General features: G+C 39.6%; 1 protein-coding gene across 1 annotated transcript in view; it reads right to left on the bottom strand.

Moving 5' to 3' along the window:
* Nucleotides 1-13536: 13536 nt before the first annotated feature.
* Nucleotides 13537-22239, bottom strand: part of LOC126473887 (dipeptidase 1-like) — an 804013-nt gene continuing 795310 nt past the window's right edge. Inside the window, exon 11 of the mRNA XM_050101224.1 lies at nt 13537-14038. Coding sequence (XP_049957181.1) covers nt 13910-14038 — 129 coding nt within the window. The 3' untranslated portion in view covers nt 13537-13909. The remainder of the gene's footprint in view (nt 14039-22239) is intronic.

Genomic DNA, 22239 nt, shown 5'->3' with positions numbered 1-22239 from the left:
TTAAAAAATTGCATTGACGATGTGGAAAAAGGCTTACAAATTAGTTAAAAGGCAATGGGCATCTTACTCTGGGTATGACTGGGGAACATTCGCTACAAATATTACGGTAAGTACCCATCCATTGGCGTACCTGTAGAAAATTATGTATCGAAAGACTTTTACTATATTAAAGGATATGCGAAAAACGTGTTCATGAACCTCGACTCCCACATATACTTGCTTAAAAAGGATGGTCATTTTGCAGCTAGATCGGGTGGTCGGAAAAGCATGCATCAAGTAAAAGAATAGTGATTTGCATCTCAAAACTGATGGAATAACTACGTTAAACAACCGCTCCTCTGCTAAGATGGCAAACTGGAAGTGAATCTAGTAACAGAAAAGCCACTTACAGATTAAAAGTGAGGGAAACGACCACGAAATGGCTAAATCAATAAAACTGGGTTTCAATAAACAGAATCCATTAGATCATGGAGAAGGGTCTGCGGTGTTAATGATTTCAAGTGATGGAGAAGTTAACTTTCTTGTGACGTGACTATAACTGGTCTGTCAGTGATTTAGAGAAGCAAACCGAGCATCATTTGAGGGCTTATGAAGCTAATTTATCGTATTTGATGTTTTTCGTAACTTTACTTGCTTTTTACGAAAAAAAATACAGTTTGGATGATATACCACTTTACACATGTCTCCAATGTGAGTCATTATTAGTAAATCTTGTTGTGATGAAGTGTTTGGAGATGTGATGTCGACGGATAAACACATCAGATATCTTCTCTTGAAATTAGCTCTTGGTATTATTTAGTAGGTGATTACAAAGACGAAAGGCGATATAGGTTTAAACGTCTTAGAGAGGTCTGGCACCATAGTTACTATAATTAAATTTAGCAGCCTCACTGTCTCTGTACCCCAAGAATCACAACCTCGTATAGGCATAAGATAGAGAGTAATAAAAAGCTGTATTAACTTGTCGATAATGTCAGTCATATGTTTATAGAAAATGATGCAATACCTTCTCACTCCCCTAATCCTTTAATTCCCAGTGTTGTTCCTAGACGACACCATATTCAAATCTGTTACACAAAGCATCACATGTATTGATATTTAAAGTATCATTGTAGTTTAGGGACAACACTCTCCTAGTAAGAAATTTTGTAACTTGGCATTGTTTGAGGCCACTTGAGATGCATTGATCTCTTTGATCTAGAGGTCATGTTACGTTGCTGTCTACACATGGCTGTTCGTGTGATCTATTTACGGTTATTTTATTTTCATTGTTCCAAGGAATTGTTATCTCTTTGGTACTTTGTAGAAGATAGTGCTTGTGTTATTGCTCTGACAGTGGTAACTATAATTAAAGTATTCCTCAATACAAAAGCATGATGTGTGTGCACAATGTTGTGACTAGAAGGTTAGTAATTGCCAATAGGAAGATGTAGTCTATATTTTCCTTTTCATATTGAAAAAAATAATAACAAATTGAGATATAATTACTGTAATACTTCATTTCCTTTGGTTCAGGTTGTGCCATCACTAGCTAACAAGGTGGGCTTGGATTATATATTAAAACTTTGGAAACTTGTATACAATGTAGGTACAATGTTTTAGCAGACTGATTCGAATTGAACATTTAGATTTAGAAAAACTGAGCACTGAAGAATTTCATGAACTCTTCCTGTTAGTAAATGGTTGAAATGGCTCTGAGCACTATGGGACTTAACTTCTAAGGTCATCAGTCCCCTAGAACTTAGAACTACTTAAACCTAACTAACCTAAGGACATCAAACACGTCCATGCCCGAGGCGACCGTAGCTCCTGTTAGTAAACGATGTCAATTTGTCAGATATTTGTCACTTCTCTGATGATATTGATGATGATGAACTCTTTCCTTTATGTGATAAAGTGTGTACTACTTACAAAGCTTAGGGTGTCCTTCCCACAAGTGTAGTTCACTCAAAGCAATTCCTTCTGTCCATCACTAAAGTGATTACTGTCTGTGTGTTGTGATAACTGGTTCCCATCCTTGCAACTGACAGTAGCACTGAGACTTGGTGGTGTTGGCGCTATTAGACAGGGCAGAATGGAAAAAAAATGTCATTTGGTAAATGAAAGAGATCTGAAGAAAGCAGGGCTTGATAATAAAGACTAAACATTTGAAACCAAATGTAACCTGTCCCTAATCAGGTGGATTGAAAAAGAAGCCATGAATCTCATATCATTATATGCTGTTGTAGGTCCGGAATGTAAATAAGAAAGCTGGTATGCTACAGAAAAAAACCTGTAGATGTGGACAGACCATCTGTTGTAAATGTGTACAACATACTTATTAGAGCGGTTGCTAAAGCTGACATGCTTTTGGAGCTGTATAAAATTGGCATGCTATCTAAGAAGTGGTATATGACAACGATATTCTGGTATCTGGGGATAGCAGTCCGGAGAGCTTTTTGTTGTATAGGTGTCTCTGGGGAAAACCAATGAATACTAATAGATGCAATTTCAAGCTGATACAGCAACAGATTTGACCAGGAGTAGAAAAGATGATATGAAAAGGAAAGGGAGGCCGCGCAGTAGTGAGAAGAATCCAAAGAAAGGAAAGCAGCGACTAGCAAGAAATCTAATTGCTATCAGATGTGACTATATTGGTCATTAGTCAGGGTTTGATGTCACGTAAGGACGGTGCTAACCTTGATAAAGGGCTTTGACTTATGTTGCCAAAAATGTGTTGTACATTCGTATTTAGCGGCAAAAAAAAATTGTTTCAGTGACTATCAAATGAAGTAATGTCTATTTAGAGAAACTGTCTTTATTTCAGTCGTCACTTTTTCACGATGTGCGTAGTTTCCATTTTCCATTACATTTTATTTCATTTTTTTTACCTAGTAATGCTTACCGTAAACATTTTATGACCTATAATTCAACCTATTTCTGATCTGTAATATTCTCCATCTTTTCGGTTAATGTTATGTTTCTCATTTCATATGATTGTCGAGTACCATTGTAGTTTCTGAACAACATGACATAAAAGAATAATTATTTGATCGGTAATATTAAATAACATTTTCTTGTGTTTAGTGCATTGTGTTAATACAAAAGATACAGTACTGAATTCATCCATAGCTGAATTCGTAATGTGTAAATGATAGGGCTAAAATGGTAATTTCTCAATTCAAACGTTACTGAAAAAGTCATAAAACCGTCAAGTGATGAAAGTTTCTTTCTTGAACCACCACTGAAACGTAACTCCAGTAAGGCCAAAGATCGGAAGTAATAAAAAGTTGTGTTACACATTAAGTAACGGAAATTATATTCTTTTGGTTGAGAATATGGTGTATTATCTTCTTGCCCCCTAAAATGGTGCCTCCTAAAGTGATTCAACACTGTTTTACAGTTGTATTATGGAGATGTGCCTTTTAAGGGATACACTGTATTGAAGATCTCTCTCGTCTTAGTGATTATTAGTTATCATGTGTTTGTGTGTGAGAGATAGAGACGTAAAGATAACATTTCGGCACTGAATTTGAGGGTCCACAGTCGCGTTTTAGGTATTAAGTGTAGTTTGAAATATAAGTTACACCAGTAGGCTCAATAAGGAACGCCAAATAAGCTCTGTCCGTTATGTGTTTTGGTAAACAATCCAGACAATTTCGTTTATTTAAAGCGCTGTATTTATGATGCATATACTGAACTTTCATCCATATGTATCGAACTTCGTTTGTGAGCAACCTTGTCCAAAGACAGTACTACTGCTGACACTCATAGAAGCACAGTAAGCCTTTCTCCTTCTGATTTCACTCCTTTCCATTAAAGAGTCTTGGAGATTGTAAGCTATAGAATGAGAAATTGAAGTAACATTGTGGAAGTCATTTTGATCGTTCATTGTGCCGTGCACTAAATGGGGAGCATTTTTATTGAACCACAGTACTGGCCGAGTGTACGGTAACCTGTAAGATACACAAGTAGTGTCAATGAAGTGACTCTTGCTAGTTTTGTACCATTATACAGCAATGATACAGACCATTTACACGTGCAAGTAACATCTTGGCACATAATTTGAGGATCAGTTGCGCCTTCCCTATGTGTGTGTCCAAATGGAAGTAAAGTCGTGTTTGGTTGCCAAGTGGAGGTACAGAAAAAAAAGATGACAGGCTATTGGGTGTACGTATTAATTTGGTGTTTCATTTTATGGGCGGCAAAATATTGGGGTGTAATAGCGTGACAAAAATATGTTCGTATTTACGTCTTCGTGTACGACCATGAGCTCGTGCGCTTGCACCAACTTTATTTTCCCACCTCTCCCCGCACTGGCCAGCCAGACCATACTTGTAGACAGCTTGAGCGTGATACGTCGCGAGCCCTGATGCCATGGACCATGATTCTACAGACATGATACTATTCTCAGATGAAGATAGCCTCATTAGCAAATTATAAAACACATTTAGAAGTCGGAGATGTTTACTGTTTGATGTAGATACCATAATCAGTATTCCACGTGCTGAGGAGATCATATTCTAATAGGTATTGTGTGTCCTGCTCGTCTCGTGCAGAACGATCCACTCACTGTCGCTTTACGAGTTTAGCTCCTTGGCTAAGGCGTCATTTGCTGTGCTAGTCCTTAATTAAGTCTAACGCGACTTTTTCAAACTGAACGTTTGGCAACCTTCGAGGTCTACCAGTTTATTGACGGTCTCGTATAAAGAATCCTGTTTCACTATAATGGACATCATCTGGTAAACGCCTCCCTGGTAATAGGTCTGCTTTAGGCGTCCCACTGCTCGACTGCTGCCTCGTTCCTCCTCATAAAATGTGAAATGTGTGTGAGCGACCTCGGTTAGAGTGTAATCACCTGACAATAACAATGAACAGTAGAAATTTTCATGACACCACCACGTCAACAATAATAACGTAATTGGTTATCTAGAGACATGGCTACTGGTAGAAGTAATGTAAACTTACCCTTCCTTGCAATATGATGTAATTATGTTGCTTGTTGGATTCGTATGTCAAATGTACTACATACGAAGGAATTAAAACCACTGTGAACGTTGGCCTAAGGGATACGTCCGTCACAACCCTCCAAAAAGCCTAACCAGGGAAATAGGTCTTCTGTGACATTTGTGCCACATCAGGAAAGTGTTGCATTTAGTCTCCACTAATAACTCTACAAATTTGTACGCGTTGCTTTTTACAATATGTAGGGTGTAAATGATAACCGTTTACAGCGTATCACAGTACTGTAGGGCACGTCCTGATAAACATCTTGATATAGGACACTGGCTATATGGCCTACAAAAGCCACCAAAGCCACAGCGCATTCATGTTGTGCAACATTTTTAATATCCTTGCGCTCTCTTAAGCCAAACGCTTAGACGGCTATTTCGCTAACATTGTCAACTTAAACTTTACCCTGAGGGTAATGGACAAATGAGACTTTTGTAAACGAAATGGAAAATTTAACTACATTTACACTTCGATCCAAACTCGTGATTCTTGAAATTATCCCTGCGTAAAAAGTATTCCACGAAGTGTCGAGATTGCAGGCGGATGACGTCTACTTGCCATGATGTTTAGTCTGATAACATTTGAGCCATCTTCAGGTGAGTGTTTTGTATTGGAAATAGTTAGTTAATAGTGGTAAATCTATACCAAAAATGGTACTGAGAAGCTAGCGCAAGGCAGCCCCTACATGTGGGTGTCTGCCAAATTTCACGCTCTTTTCGAATATTGGTCCATCTATGGCGTCTAGGTACATGAGTACAATTCTCGACTATGGTTGACGTACTGGGCAACGAAAGGCGAGCGCGCATGTATTAACACCAATACGCATGAGCCCGCACGCCATTGATGGAGCATGTTCGAAGAGGGCACGAAACTCCGCAGAGACTGCTCGTGTCGCGGCTGCCATTGCGGAAGCGCCTCTGCGACAATTTTTGGTATAAGATTTACGATCTGAAATAGCAATCACTAATGCGTAACACTCACCTGAAGATGACTTAATGTTTGTCAGGGGAAATATCGTTGTAAGAAGTCGATGTTATCCGGCTGCAATTCCGAAACGTTAAGAAATACCATCCTAAAGTTACCCCTTTCAAGCGCAGTAGATTCATAGCAAAAAAGCTAGACGAAGAAACTATTTTACTGTAGTTAAAATTCAAAATACTTTAAGGTATGAGTTATATATCTCTTACGTTTTGTAAGTGGAAGGACAAGGGGTTTTTAGTTTCTAAGGGCGATCGTAGCCAATTTCTTGTGACGGATGCATGCGCCATATTTGACGTGTTCTTTTTTAGCCAATTTGAGGCTGCTCCCAGATCGATAGACCACAAGTGCCGCCATATGTCAACTTCTTCATCCCTACTGAATGAGGAAAAGAAGCATTTGGAGTTTCATACTGGTAACGTATTTTCCGTTGGTTACCAAACACCTGTTGACTGGATTAACTTACCAGAACATTGACATTCAGCTGTTATCTCTGCTGGAGCTGCTTCTGCCCTGGTGCTCATCGCTTCTATACTTTTAGGCAAGACACCAAGATGCATCTCCTTTATCAAGGGTGCTCTGTATATAGCCGCAATTATAACAATAATCTTGATGAATGTTTACTATAGAATGCTGCAATAGCTTTCGTACCATATCTTACACCGTCAGCGTCAGTTGTTTTGAATAAAGGTTTACTTACAATGGTTTAGGATACCGAAACTACAGATATTCATTTGAAATTTCATTTGTGGTACTTCCGAAACTGTTCGTGTGTCTACCTAACTACCTGCAAACAATCTCATTATCAATTATTGCTTGAAATCTGCCTCACAGATTTAACCTATTTACCGAATATCGTGTTAGGAAATTTCTCTTCTAAAGTTGTAGTAATAAGTCAACTTCCTGACAAATCACTCACCGTTTCCTTAGTAATCTGACTCTGTCTTCTGTTCAAGCCATGATCAGGTGTAATGTTTCGGCGACGAGTGGTAGTCCAGTAACGCGTGCAGGGTAAATTCAGTAGAAATGAAGCTACGAATCTGAGTCGGAGTGTGTAATGAGGAGTAAGACATATCTGGCAAGATCATTTACATTGTTTCACGTTAAAGACAAAGCTCGGGTCCATTAATGTCATATAGCTTTGTAACGGTGTTATTTATTCACAATTGCAGAATTTAAATACGATTTCTGAATCTGGGCAAAAGCACTTTGGAGGTGAATTACAAAAATATTTGTAGTATCCATTGGAATCATTCGCCTTCAATCTATTTTTCGTTAGATATACAGGGAACATGATCTGCTTACCAAAAGCGATTGACAAGCCAAAAATTAATACCACCGACCGAAGAAGAAGGTAAGAAAACAACGTATGTGTAGGAAATTAAACTATTTATGCAACCCAACATAATTAACAATTGGCTAACCAGTTTAAAATTTATTACTGGTAGAGCCATTCATTCCTTTTACTGCTAAATTTTCTGGTAAAAACTTTATTGCAAAAATAATACAATCTTGATATGATCAATTGTACGTAGGGCCCTAAGACCGTAATGCAATATCTCCATCTACATCTACACTAACTAGGTGTGATTAGCATCATATTTCAGAAGGAACGAAATGTTCATAAACATACAGAAGATCCCATTCTTTTTGCTAGATATTTACGCACTTAACCTATTTTCACATTCCGATCGTAGCTAAAATAGTGTCAGATACGCTACAAACCAATTTTAATAAGTTGTAAATAACTTTTAGCGCCGCTATATAGGCACAGTGTTACACATTTCTTCAATAATGTCAGTCTACCTCATATCAGTTTCAAGAGAATAAAGAATACCTTGTACCTGTACCACACAAAACCAACATTTATGACATTTTCCGTATATCCGCCTCCTTTATAGGTAATAAAACATTCCATATATTTCAATGTAAAAGAGCAAAAATGATTATCAATCCAACATCGCAATTTTAGCCATACTTATCCTCTTGGTAACTATTCGAAATTACAAAAGTTTGTGTTAGTTATGCAGGCCATTATTTAATTAACAATCATTGGTTTGGACAGCATCTCAAAGATCTTAGATGTCTTCATTATCCTGTTGGGAAGCAAAACTGAAGAAAACACGTGAAAGTACTCATGAAAGTCTGTCACGTCCGTACAAAATTAGTATATTTATATTAATTGTGGTTATTTGATGTATGTAAAATAGTTGTCAGTATAAGGGTGAGCAAAATTCTAATTAGGATTTAATTCACAGATTCGTGCAGATATAAAAACGAGATTCCGCATTAATCTTGTATCCAACGCTGTTTCAGTGACAACAGGTACTCGAGTGCAGTTTCAAGAGCCGGAAATTTATTTGTGTCTTAGACTCACTAAACCACTACGAACACATTGTCCATGAAACTTAAAGCTGTTTTACACTAAAGACTATATACTTCACTTTCCAGCTTCAAATTAAAAATTAGTCTTTCTCGAAATACAGTATAACAGCTAGAGTCAATATCTACGATATAAGAGCACAGTCAAGTGAGATATTTGTGCCCTAAAATAGGCGTGTTCTTTTTTCGGACTTGATATTATGCTATAAAGCGAGTTCCATATTGCTTATGATGGAGTGAAAATAGTAATCACATCAATAACAGAGTTAAAACAGAGAGCTTAGTTATATGATTGAGGCGCATGCGGGTTTTATAATCGTGTAAATGAGATATTTTAATTACAAGTGAAATTTTACAAAAATGGGTCGCAATGGTGGACAACTCAGTCACATAGTCACATTTATTTTAAGAATATGAAAAAAGACTGCAGTAAGCCGTTTGGTCCAAATTACAACCTGTAACGACAAGATCCAGCTGACATAGGTAGTAGCAACCATCCTCCAGTGTTTTAAATCTGAAGATGGCTTAATTCGGCCGAAACTGGTCAAACGTTGATCATCAGGGTTTTGTTCATAATATTTAAAAACTAGACAGCCGCGACATGCTGCAACACAAAACCGACGCTGAGTACATGTAGTCCTTAAGTAGAATTTAGAAACCTTCGTGTTCCTTTCATATTTTAACAGAGGCAGTTATAGTAAGGTGCCATGTTCGGAATTCAGTGCTTGAAACTACTTCAAACGTATTTTGATGTTGGTTGTGTAAGAAGATCATCGGTGCGACGATCACCACCGGTGCTGCAGGACCTGTTGTCGTACCAACACGAAGATCATTCTACACGTGAAGATACACGGGAAATTTGTTTCGAAAGTAGTGCATAATAAGCAATATGCAGTGTTGCTCTCGATGTAAATAAGAAATATATTTTAAAAACAGGACACCGTAGGTGTTAAATAAACCAATATTTTCGAATAATCTATAAACAGTTATACACTGAGGAAGAAATATAATTTTCCCCAGACCACAGAAATTGGCTGTATCTTCCTGATGATGGCCGATAGATTCAGTTTTCTAAAAAGCCATGCAAAATTAATTTTTTATGTTCGCATTCTTGGATGGAGATCAATGCAATTTCCATAAAACTAACATGTGACTTCGATAGGCAGTTCGATTCAGATTTTGTTATTGAATTAGAACGGATTTTGTTAAATAGTAGGGACAAAAGTAGCCCAACCGCGTTTTAAATTTAGTAAAGGCCACTGGGTTAAAACCAACTGTTAAGTCGACAGCTGATGGATAAAGTGAGTTCAGATTTCTGTGTAGCCATATGTTCTACTTTCAAGTAAACAAAGGAAACTGAATGTAAGAAGTTAGTTAGTGTCCTCGTGAATATATTAATTTTTTTAAATAAATTCGTACTGTAGTGCTTTAGGGTAAGCTGTTGTTACCTCAAGGGACACTGAAAGGGACCGATGGCCCTAGTAGTCTGGTCACAACAATCTCCACAAACCAACCAATGGCAGGACGCTGCATCCTTTGTAGAACGTATTCTGAAGTTCATCGATATTGCTGCATTAGTGAATGAACCAAACTCATTAACTCAATAAACTATTGCAAACACATTGGCTGTACAATATCAACTCCACAGTGTCACTAATACATACAAGGATACATGATGAATAATCAGTAGGAATACCAATGCATAATTTTATGGAGCAGCGTGTACCATATAACATAGGTATTAATATATCCTATATCATCGATATCATATGCTTACAATATCGAATAGATCGTTTTGAAACGTAAGAGATGTGAAGGATTTAGGTTCCCAAATATTTTCATAAGGCATTCCTAGAAAGAAATTTAGAAAAATTATTATCTCACAGACCTGTCTCAACACTCACAAAAATCTGTAAAAGCCACAAAAATAATGTTTAGAAGATTTTCATCTTCTTCTTCCCATCAGCGTCACAGTTAGAGATGAAAGGTGTGTTTATATCAGATATGAAATTAGTGAATCAATTTGTGATGAGCTGTAATTACGCTGCTACGGCACTGAAAGAATATTTAGCCCCATTTCGCTGACATCCAAATTTTCATTTTTAAATCTCTTCAAATAGTGTGAAACTATCTCGGAGGGACATAATGTTATAACACACCATGGGTGTGGGGGAGAAAGGGGACGGAGAGTTGGATCATTACAGAATATTCTAACGTTTCTAGCAATCATTGTCTGCGACTTTACGAATCTGCGGATTTAACAATGGTGACTGCGACGCAAATTACTGCTGCCTTAGCAACAGCTATATGTCTTGGGTTTTCATATTTGTCTCTCATGGGAAGTTAACATATTCTTTGGTGCGGTGTCAGTGCTGATCTGCAGTGGGTTTGGATACAATTATGTTTTCAATCTTTTTTCTCTCGCTTCATCACTCAGCCTTCTTCGAGCTAAAGAAAGGAGCCAGCTGGTGCATTGATTCTGTCATCGATTTCCAAAACCTATGTAAGGCACTAGAGTAAATGTGCCTGTGATGTGTCCCCGACTACCATAAGGACACCTCCATCTTTCGATGCACATCTAGATCACAACACCTTTCACCATTTATCTACGAAGAAAGAAAACCCATGATCACTTGCTGATTTTGCACTCAGTTTTAAAAGAGAATAGATATCGCAGTATACTCACAAGAAGATAACTGCGCCATATTGTAAGTTTTTATACATATGCATAATACCAAACACGTCATTCGCAAAAAGGAAATAACAATTCTTGCGCTAGGAAATGGGCAAAAAATGTGTCAAGTTTCGTGAACGGAAAAATGCTCTCACCTGAACCGAGACTTTTTCAAAGTCTGTGGATACAACATAATGCTATATGCAGCCACAGAGCTATGGATTCTGTATTCCATTTAGCACACTGCACAATGTTGTGACAAACTGGAGAGATAAGATATACCTTGTGCAGTACTAGCCTCCTAAAGTTTACTTCTGCCGGACAATCTGAAGAGAGTTTCGGGATTTTTTCCAATTCACGTGTATACTGACCACGGGGTACGCTTTACCTAAGCAACTCCCAACAGTTTAGCTTCCTAAAAGAGTTTTGTTTATCAACCGTTATGCCAGCCGTCACTGAAAACAGAAATCGTAAGAATTATGCTATAAATCCATTAACGTGAACGGATATGAAGGTTGTATGTAAACCAAGTGTTACATATAACATGAAAGTTGAATAAGCGTTTTTGAAGGTTTTCCCCCGTTCCTCCAATTCGAGGTGCTTTAATCTGGCGTTTCTGTTATTTTCGGTCCATCTGACATTTTTCCTGTACCTGATGCCTTTTGTGTATATGATTTCAGGACGTTTAATCGAAAGGTAGCATTCATATTCATATTAATAACATAAATAAATGTCGGTGTATATGCTACCGTTTTGGTAGCAACGTAATCTGCCTAAGAAATATCGAGTAGATAACGATCAACGATGTAAAATTTGGTACCTCGGGTACAAAACGTTATAAAACTCACCGACGCAGTTACATAAACACTGATAAGTTAGCAGTATTGCTGCCTCTGGGAAAAGTTTCCGACGATAGCTATGCGAGACATCACTATTAAATTTTGCGTAACGAATATCAATACAGTGAATTGTTTCCCGGCTGTATACACTGCAGTACATCATTTTACCGAATATCTACGTGTATACATTCTCGTGGAGTGATCGTTATAAGTGGCAGTCGCTCGGATGCTTTGTTAGGCTACTCTAGGACCTAAACTCCATAATATCACCATTCGTCTAGTATCAGCCACTTGTTTATAAATTATGTTCGTTATCCATGGGCCCCCACAGAAACTGTCAGAATCGTAACTTTGATAAATCAGGAGCTACATTTTGTATCGCCATAAATCGGGCTTCAATGACAGAATTAATTCAACAGAAACTAAATCATCCTTTAGGAAGCTGCTCTCCTGGGATCTGACTCAAAGTCATTTTCACATGTTGTGAGGGGTATGACAAATGCTGATAATAGTCATAAATAATGTAAATAAATACATTGTTAAGAACTATGTGTGCATTAAAATCTGTAATCTTAAAATGTGTTCACGATTTACAGTTGATGACTGTAGGAGCTTAAGAGATTCCTTGGTAATTCAATAAGAAATAATGGAAACGAGAGTGCAAGATTGACTGAAAACTTGATTGAACGGAAACGAATGGTTCTAATATTTATCAGATAATAATTTCCATTATATAATAAGAATGAGCTAATGAATGACGGCTCATTAACACATTGGTCAGTAAAGATACCAATTAAAGTACTACAAAACATGCATCCGTCATTTTTAAATAATTTCCCTCTTCGGCGCTTTAGTCTGGTATGTGTCCCAAACTTTTGCGTATATTTGCCAGAAGAGCTTGAAATTAATAGTGAATGTGTAAAATATAATAACAAGTTATCGAATTTTGTGTTTAGTACATGTTCATTTTCATAAGAACCCAAATATTCTGTTATCCTCTATCGATATGTCCGTACGACCGAATTCAGTTCTTAACGTTGTATGTGGAGCACTTCATTCACTTCAGATACTGGCCTTTTTGTACGAGGAAACCTCACGATTGCTTAGTTCATTTCAAAACAGACATTCGTAGAAACAGAACTTTGACTGATATGAAGTGGAATACTTCATTAACTTTCGGTCTGTTTAGCTGGTGCTCAATTTATCTCTGCATTGTTTAGAAAATACAGGTACATGTTTTCGCGTTACAAATATGTTAGCTGGGGTGTTTACGTATTCGCAGTCCATTTAATACGTAAAAGTAAGTGGTAGTATATTGATATTTCTTTGGCAATGCTCGTCGTACAGCGGCGCCTGCAGAGTTGGTAAGTACATTTACGCTATGAACGTAAAACGTAATGTTACTTATCAATTAGCGCTTCAGTTAATGACGGTGTCGAAGAACAAGGACGTTCTGTAATAATGACTGCAGAACTGGTGTCTACTGAATATCATTCTCCCGCCAAATAGCAGGGTTTATGGAATTTTTTCTTCTTCTACGTTTAAGATCGGTTTGGAAGACACATACGATTCACGACCAGTGTTATAACTGCAAGCACTGGTCGTTTTCATAATTTTACAAAACATTTAAACACAACATAAATCTAGCAATGTCCGTTATATTCAGTCAATCGTTACTTATTAGCGAATACAGCTGAAATGTATGATTCACTGAAAATTAGACTGGAAATATTTATGTCTTGTGACAGTGAACATGGTAACAACTGCAAGAAACGTTCCATGTTTTCAGAACAGGAGTCACATGCTCCGCTCGTGTGCTCCATTTCCAGCACGGGTACGGCGTGCACTGTAATCACTCCTCACACGGCCGCTGCTATTGGATGAGAAGGACGCCAGCAGCGTCTGCACGGATGCCGAAGCCGAGGAACGCGGATCCGGTGGTGACGGCAGAGACGGCGGCGTCGGCGCGACAGTCCCCTGGGAAGTGACGCGGGTAGCGGATGCAGCAGGGGCTGTGGCGGTCGCAGGCGGAGCGCGCCGCGCGTCACAGCTCCATCTCGCGCTCAGCGCGGCTGATGTCGAAAGCGCATGGCGACGCGGGGCCCGGTGTACCCGGCTCGGAGATCAGCTCCTCCGAAGGTTGGACTCCTGCCTCGCGCATCTCGTCTCGAACCTATAGCAAAACGTTTCGTTCAGCTTTTACCAACGAAGCACGTATGCCTTAGAGAACAGTGTGATACATTCTAGAAGTAGCACGCTGACGGCGCTGAAACCATAGCTTTTTGTTTTATTGGAAAATTTTTCGTTATAAATTGAGTGTAGTATCAATATAGCAGGAAAACACACACACACACACACACACACACACACACACACACACACACACACACACACAAACAAACAAACAAACACTGCAGTGGTACATGTTGCCATAAAGCATCTCAGTTTTATAAAGTAAAATCTACTAAACTATGTGTCGTGCAGTGACATAATTTTGAAAGAACATTTAGTGCTATATGTGGATAATAGAGATTGCAGTGAAGAAGTAAAACCCTGATGCCTGATGCTGAAGTTCGATTGCAACAAGGAAAATGTAGTAACTGATAAATTATTTCCATTCGTCATTTTTGTGCGGATTAAGGTTTGACATTACGTGTTAAGTTTGCTGGAAAGCAGTAAGTGTCTCATTCTCAAATACTGGATAAATAAATTTCGCCTATTGCACGGCTTCATTTACACTGCCTCAGCACGTAGTTTCTATGGAAACCGTTATATAGATAACGTGATGTGGTAATGAGACCCGGGATAGCGGTTTAATCGCACAAATTACTGAGAGAGCGCTATTCGTAATCCCATCACCTAGTCTCTTGTGTTATTGTATGTAAATAAGTTGTACAAAACTGCAGCCAGTCACTTTTTTAAATAATTATGTTTTATTCCATGAAGCGGTTTCCGAAACTTGTCAGGTTCATCTTCAGATGGTTTCGGGAAGTTATATCATTATTCCTAGCATAATGCTGGGTGCTGGCTTGTGACAATATAGGCTGCTTTTTACCGTTATTGTCCATCTGTCTGCCTCCATTTAGAGTCTAGTAGTTATATCACTACACATTCTTCCACACAAACTATATTAATTTACACTCCGACAGCCAGACTTTTTCAGCGCTTTACAACAACCTGACAACGTTCGAAAACCGGTTCATGGAATAAAACATAATTATTCAAAAAAGTGACTGGCTGCAGTTTTGTATAACTTATTTACATTCAATATACAGTCACGGTTCAAAATATCCGTAATGGATAAGCATAATCTTGTGTTATTGTTTCTCTGTAGACAATGCGTTTCAGCTTGCCACCAAATATGTGAAGGAATAAGGTCCGACAACGACCGTTTCAGACTATCCACCAGTACTTGGAATATTGGATTTACATGATGTAATCTGACGACTAGAATGGGCAAGGGCCCGGTCATTCTGCAAAAATATATGTCCTACCCGTTTTCAAGATGGTATTTGTGACGGGGCTCTTCAAGCCAATGCGTAACACTGCAGGTTCAAACAACATTGTCTTCCCTAACGCACACCACAAATGTAAAAGGGAAATGTTCTTGAAAGGGTGACACCATCTAAGTATGTGGCCTTACGTTGGACCACCGATGTGAGTTACGAGTGTTATTGATATCGTCACGAGAGAAATTGTATTCATCAGTAAAAAGTATTTATGGTCTTACTTGCAAGTTTGCAATCAGCCAACCGAAAAATTCCAGTCTTCTACCGTCATGTCCTTTTCGACTGTGTTGGCTCCACTGTAAATGATAACTGCATACTGTATACGCTTGACATTTTCAAAGTAGGGGGCGATCTACATTAATTCAGATACAGAGGTGTAACTTCAAACAGCCAAGACCGCCATTGTACAGCCTTTACTATAAATCAAAATTAAGGCTGCACAGAAGCGCTTTTGGATGTTTGGAGTTGCATTTTTATTTCTGTATAGTTACATACGCAACGTTTGCATATTCTCGTAGTGTATGTGGAACACAGATACGTGTGAAATTTGTGCATAGACTTGTAGTAACACTACGTTCCACCATTTAGTAATGTGTTGTACTTCACCCACTCTCTTTTCCTTGGCCCGTTCGAACGAATTACGACATCTGGACATTGGATTAGTATCATGTATTGTAGTACGAAAACGAATTAACAACCTTGACTACTGTCATCTACTGTTAGCAACATGGAGTTCTGAAGCTTGTTCGATCTGTAAAGCCGGGTAGGCGGTGGCAATCTTTGGCACATCAGACAGTAGAGTACAATGCTGCTATAGACCCAGCACCAGCTCGGGATTTTGACTATCTAATGCGCTAATGGTACAAAATTTCGCACAATATTTTTCAGGACGACAACCAACAAATCCGTCAATCGGTACCAAGCCGAATAACTGCTTGCAGTGCCAGAGGTGGACGGAAGCGTTGTGACTTGCTCAACTTGTAAAGCACTTTCTCTTGTATGAGTCACCAATTTTTTATGAAATTGTAATCATTTGTTTGTACATGTACAACCCATCGTACTTACGTACTGAGATCTTGTCATGTAGAAGTTTGCGAGCAATACCATATGGTTCATCACAACTATTGGTAAAACTGACTGCTTGCCACCCGGCACTAATTGAGTATTTCATTGTATTCTATGTATTCGTTTTGACGCATTCAGAGAAATATTTGGTAGTGTTAGCCGGTCTCGGCCACCACTTGCCGTCATCAGAACAGACAACTATAGGATGTTCACCAAGCAATTATTTCTAAGCATTACAGTGCAGAATAAGTTGAGAGAGATTAGGCTCCGTAGACAGGAGAACGAACATTTATTTTTCCCTATATCTACCGCAAGTGTGGACTAGACTTTTTTATGAGGCTGTAGATAGAACGGAACTGCGTGGAGCCGGCCGGAGTGTCCGTGCGGTTCTAGGAGCTGCAGTCTGCAGCCGAGCGACCGCTGCGTCCGCAAGTTCGAAACCTGCCTCGAGCATAGATGTGTGTGATGTCCTTAGGTTAGTTAGGTTTAATTAGTTCTAAGTTCTAGGCGAGTCTGAGAAGTTGAGTCGCATAGTGCTCAGAGCCATTTGAACCATTTTTGAACTACGTGGGCTCATGCTCTTCTTGCATACGTGGTAGGAGATACCATTATGTGTAACTTTCGTAAATGTAGTCAAATGTGCAATATTACAAATAAATAAATAAAATACAAAGAAATGCTACTAAAGTTTTATTGTCATCAGATGACCAATAGAAAACGCTAAATTTAAAAGTAAGGCTTATAAAATTCCACTTAGTCATTTCCTGGCCAACGCTTCCGTAGGTCCAGATAACAACGTTGCTCATGTCTATTGAACTTATAAATTTGTATCGTGACAAAGAAAACACGCAGTATCTGCCATGAAATCACTCGACTGTATCGTACTGCCGCTGATAAAGGTAGGCCGTTCGGCGCAATTTCCAACACGGCGCTGCACAAAAGTGGCGGCTAGGCGAAACGGCCCGAATAAATGCGGCTAATGAGCGAGACTGGACCGCACGCACATTGGCCAGCTCGGCATGGGAAACACAGGTGCGACTGGCCACAAACAGTGTCCGGTGGCCGCGTTTGGAGGAGAGGTTAGCAGGGTGGAGCGGAGAGCGTGGAGGAGGGGAGGGAGGGCAGCGAGAGGGGCCTGCGGTGGCGTACCTCACCTCACCTCACCTCAGTCCGCTGGGCACGGCTGGCCGCCCGCTCCCGTGAATCAATACGGCACGCCCCGCGGACGCTGCCGGACCGTGCGTGTGCGTACGCGTGTGAGTGAGAGTGTGTGCGTGAGCGTGTGCTGTACCGCGCGTGTGCGGCCGCCGCCCTCCGCTCCTACTCGTCTGCCCGCGCTACGCACCTGTTGGGCGGCGCAGTCCAGCCATCTGTCTGTCACCACACCTCTACCGCTAACCAGTCTCCGCTGCGCGCATCTCGCCACCTCGCTATAATACCCAGGAGTCTGACATAACTGTCATCAGAAATAGTTTTATAAAGTAATGATACATTTGTTTTCTTCTTAAGTATGTGTTTCACCTACATATTTTGAATACTGTTGTGCCGAACTTGAGGACTAATCTAACTTTCGATTGACACGTCATGTCAAGTAACACAGTTCGATGAGTCTTGTATCATACACAGAATGAACTGCTCTAGTGCAGTACAGCGCAGAAGGTAACCGAAAGAAATACGCAACGAGACGTACGAAATTCAAACTTTTATTCAAAGACAGTAATTACAAAGACGTCAACGCGATTGATGATGGTAACCAAGACATTTCAAAAGACAGGACATCATACTTAATAGAGTGTATGGTCACCACAGACAGTAACATACGCTGTGCGACACGCTCCCTTGCTGGCCACAAAGATGCCAATTAGTCCTTGTGGTAAGGTGTTCCGCTCGTCCTCCACTATAATAGATGATCGCTGGCACAAGTGGAAACACTACGTCTCCCATTGCGTCTCATACCTCCTTGCTGGGATTTAAGTTGAGGAAACGGGCAGGACTCTGAGAGTAAGCATTATGGGACTTAACATTTGAGGCCATCAGTCCCCTACAACGTAGAACATACTTAAACCTAGCTAACCTAAGGACATCACACACATCAATGCCCGAGGCAGGATTCGAACTTGCGACCGTAGCGGTCCCACGGTTCCAGAATAAAGCGCCTACAACTGCTCGGCCACACCGGCCGGCACGGGTAGGACCGACAATTCACCGAAAATACTCTCGTTCCAAGAGATCTTACACCAGAGCTGTTCGATACGGTTGTGCAGTGTCGTACACAAAAATGAAGTCAGCGCCGAATGTAACGACCCCCCCCCCCCCCCTATAAACACACACATTTTGGTGGTGCTGGTATTACGACATGGGGAGGCTTAATGTTGCATGATACTGCTGACATCCATACCTTCGAAAACAATATACTCAGTAGTCAACGTTATTGTCATAGTGTACTCCTTCCCATGTGCCTCTGTTCAGGGATGCATATGTCAATGACACAGTTTTCATGAATGACATTGTGCGAACGCATTCAACTGCGCAGCTGGTGAAGATATTGTAACGGAAGGATATTCGGCGAACCGATGGGCCTGCCTATTCACACCACTTAAATCCCACCTAGCACGTGGGCGAGGGTTTGTGGAGACGTACTGCATAACATCCACATGCACCAACGACCACCCAGCTATTGCCAATAGCCCTAATGGTGGAATAGATCACCCGAACGCAATTCCTTGCCTACCTTGTGGCAAGCATGGAGGCACGCTACAGAGCATGCTTTGCAGCCCATGGTCTATTAATAACCACGTCGTGCCTCTTGTAATACGCAAGGGACCATCATGAATCTCAGTGACTTCAATGCAGTTATCTTTGTCTTTGAATAAAAGCGTCATTTCTATTCGTCTCTTTGAATTTTTTTCAACTACCCTAAATTAGTAGGAATAGTGGACAGAGTTATAGGAGATAGAGGGGAATGTAGCAGTGTAGGGAGAAACTGGTAATGTAAAAATGTAAAAGAGCAACAGAAAATAGTAGGAGTGGACTATCAAGAACGCAGCGCTCCGATTAAAAGCAGTGGTAAAAAAAGGATGTAGTCTTTCGCCTGTACTGTTCAATCTGTACATCGATCAAGCAGTGATGGAAATAAAAGAAAAATTTCAACAGTGGAATTAAAATTCACGTTCTGATAACATTGCTATCCTGAGTGAAACTGAAGTAGAATTAAGTGATTTGCTATAAGGGATGAACGGTCTAATGAGTACAGAATGTGGATTGAGAATAAATTGAACAAACACGAAAGGAATGTGAAGTAGCAGAAATGAGAACAGCAAGAAGCTTAACGTCGGATTGGTGGTTACGAGGTAGATGAAGTAAAGCATTTCTCCCATCTAGGCAGCAAAAACCCAATGACGGAGGACGTCAAAAGCAGACTAGCACTGGCAAATAGGCCATTTCTGTGTTAGAGAAGTTTACTAGTATCAGATATAGACCTTAATTTGAGGAATGCATTTTTCAGAATGTACGTCTTGGGTACAGCATTCTATGGTTGTGAAACGTGGAATGCGGGGAAACAGAAGCAGAGGAAAATCGACGCATTAGAGATGTAGCGCTAGAGATGAATTTTGAAAATTATTTGGATGATAAGGTAAGGGATTGGGAGGTCCTATGCAGAGACAAGGAGAAGGGACAGGATGATAGGACACCTGTTACGACAGCGGGAAATGACTTTCATGGTATTAGAGGAAGATGTAGAGGGCAAAAACTGTAGGTGAAGACAGAAATATGACTACTCAAGCAAATAATTGAGCACATGAAACCAGTCACAAGACTGATGACTAAAAAAAAAAAAGTTGACGTGAAACTCTTGAGAGCAGTCAATTTTCATTGTAGGCTGTTTCAATTTCTGAAACAAACACCTCATTTCATGCCTCCGCTGTTAACTGACTTTTGCCTCCTTGGTCATATTCAAGGTACTTACGTTATTTATATCATAGAGACAAATTACAGCCACATAATATCATATCCTCGTCATATATGTGTGGAGAAATCTCCATATAATTGTTATTTAACCAATCTTTCTTACGATCGTTGTGTAAGCGGCTCAAGTACCACAGATATGAATTAATTACGCAAAACTAGAAAAATGCTTCCTCTAAGCGAGTATTGCCACTGTCCCAGCCTATCCCACATTAAAGTGGCCGATGAATATTGGTCGCCGTGTGCGACGTTCCTTTGGTTAAGTGCTTTCTAAGTGCTACGCAGCATTCAATTTGTCTGACGAGCTGTATCTAAATTACCGAATTTAATACTCTGAAATTTTTCAGGTGATGAGCTCTGCGACGTTATTGTGAATTATTGAGAACTGGTAAGCCATGACTATATATAGTTCGAGGACAGTTCAGATTATTCATTCTCTTATTTTATCTCAAACGAAGGAAACTCTTAAACTGCAATAGTCATATTCCTAAAAAGAATGGTTAGCCGCGTTATCTGTTAGTAGCTAATGCGGATACGACAGATTTTTGTAACATTTTAACTGGTTTGCAAAAAAATTAAAAATTCCGTGATTTATCTAAGATGTGGATGCCCAGACCGGAATATCATATGTCGTAAACTAGGGCTTAAGAAGTATATCTCTTTACAAAATGCTGTCCTCCCTGTGAGGTCAAAGATTCCGAAAATTGTTTTCGATGTGTCCTAACACCGTTATTGAGACGTAATATCGTGTAGTAACTTAAGCTTTTTTTACGTTATGGTAGGGTGGAAAAAGAAAACACACGTTATTGAAGGTCACGAAATGAGGAAAATGAATGAGAGGCCATAGAGTCTTCCTTAAATGTGACAAACCAAAGGTCTCTCCTAAAATAACATATTTGGGACAAACCCATGTATATAGCACAGTAGCTGAATTAATAGAGTGAGACGGAGAGTTCGACTCCATAGAGCACCCAAGTGCAATTATAACGTTACATTATGATCAGCTGCTGATGTGAAGAAGTGTGGAATTAGAGATGTGACAGAAAATGGAAATACGATAAATATAAACCAAGAAATAGTGGAGGAAATTTCCAGGTGCATTGAATACTGGATTGAACACATATAAATAGAAATGCATTTCAATGAAAAAGTAATTTATCAAAGCACTTTAAACTGATTTAAAGACAGTAATGGCAAAGCTATTATACGTAACCCACAAACAGACCTATTCGGAATTACCGAAGCAAAACGGAGGAGGAGGAGGCTACTGTTTAACGTCCTCTCGACAACGAGATCATTACAGACGGTGCACAAGCTCGGATTAGGGAAGGATGAGGGATGAAATCGGTCGTGCCCTTTCAAAGATACCATCCCGCCATTTGCCTGAAGTGATTTAGGGAAATCACGGAAAACCGGCCGGACGTGAGTTTGGACCGTAGTCTTTGAGAATGCGAGACCAGTGTGCAAAAACTACTGCGACACACAGGAATGTCTCGTGGAATATGGAAGATTTAATGTAAACCAAATATTGAAGGGAATCAGTTCATTAAGCAACACGTTCAAAGATGAAATATGAAATTTGATAAGTGAGATGAACAAATGAACTTATAAAGTCTTACTTATGATGAAATATGGTGCCGCCAGTGGGAATTTGATATGTATTATCATTCAATTGGGTCGTAAATTTCAGCCTGAAACGTGCAAGTAAAGATATTTAAATATCGAAGAATATGCACAAAGATTGTCTCAGTAAATAGAAACTTTGTACGATGACAGAGAAGTGTCGCGAAGTAGGATTGTTAAGGATTTGGACGAGGACAAAAGAGACAGAAAG

The sequence above is a fragment of the Schistocerca serialis genome, chromosome 4, assembly GCF_023864345.2.
Source record: "Schistocerca serialis cubense isolate TAMUIC-IGC-003099 chromosome 4, iqSchSeri2.2, whole genome shotgun sequence".
In the NCBI taxonomy this organism is placed as follows: domain Eukaryota; kingdom Metazoa; phylum Arthropoda; class Insecta; order Orthoptera; family Acrididae; genus Schistocerca; species Schistocerca serialis.
The sequence above is the reverse complement of the archived record's forward strand: the minus strand, read 5'-3'. Positions and strand labels throughout refer to the sequence as shown.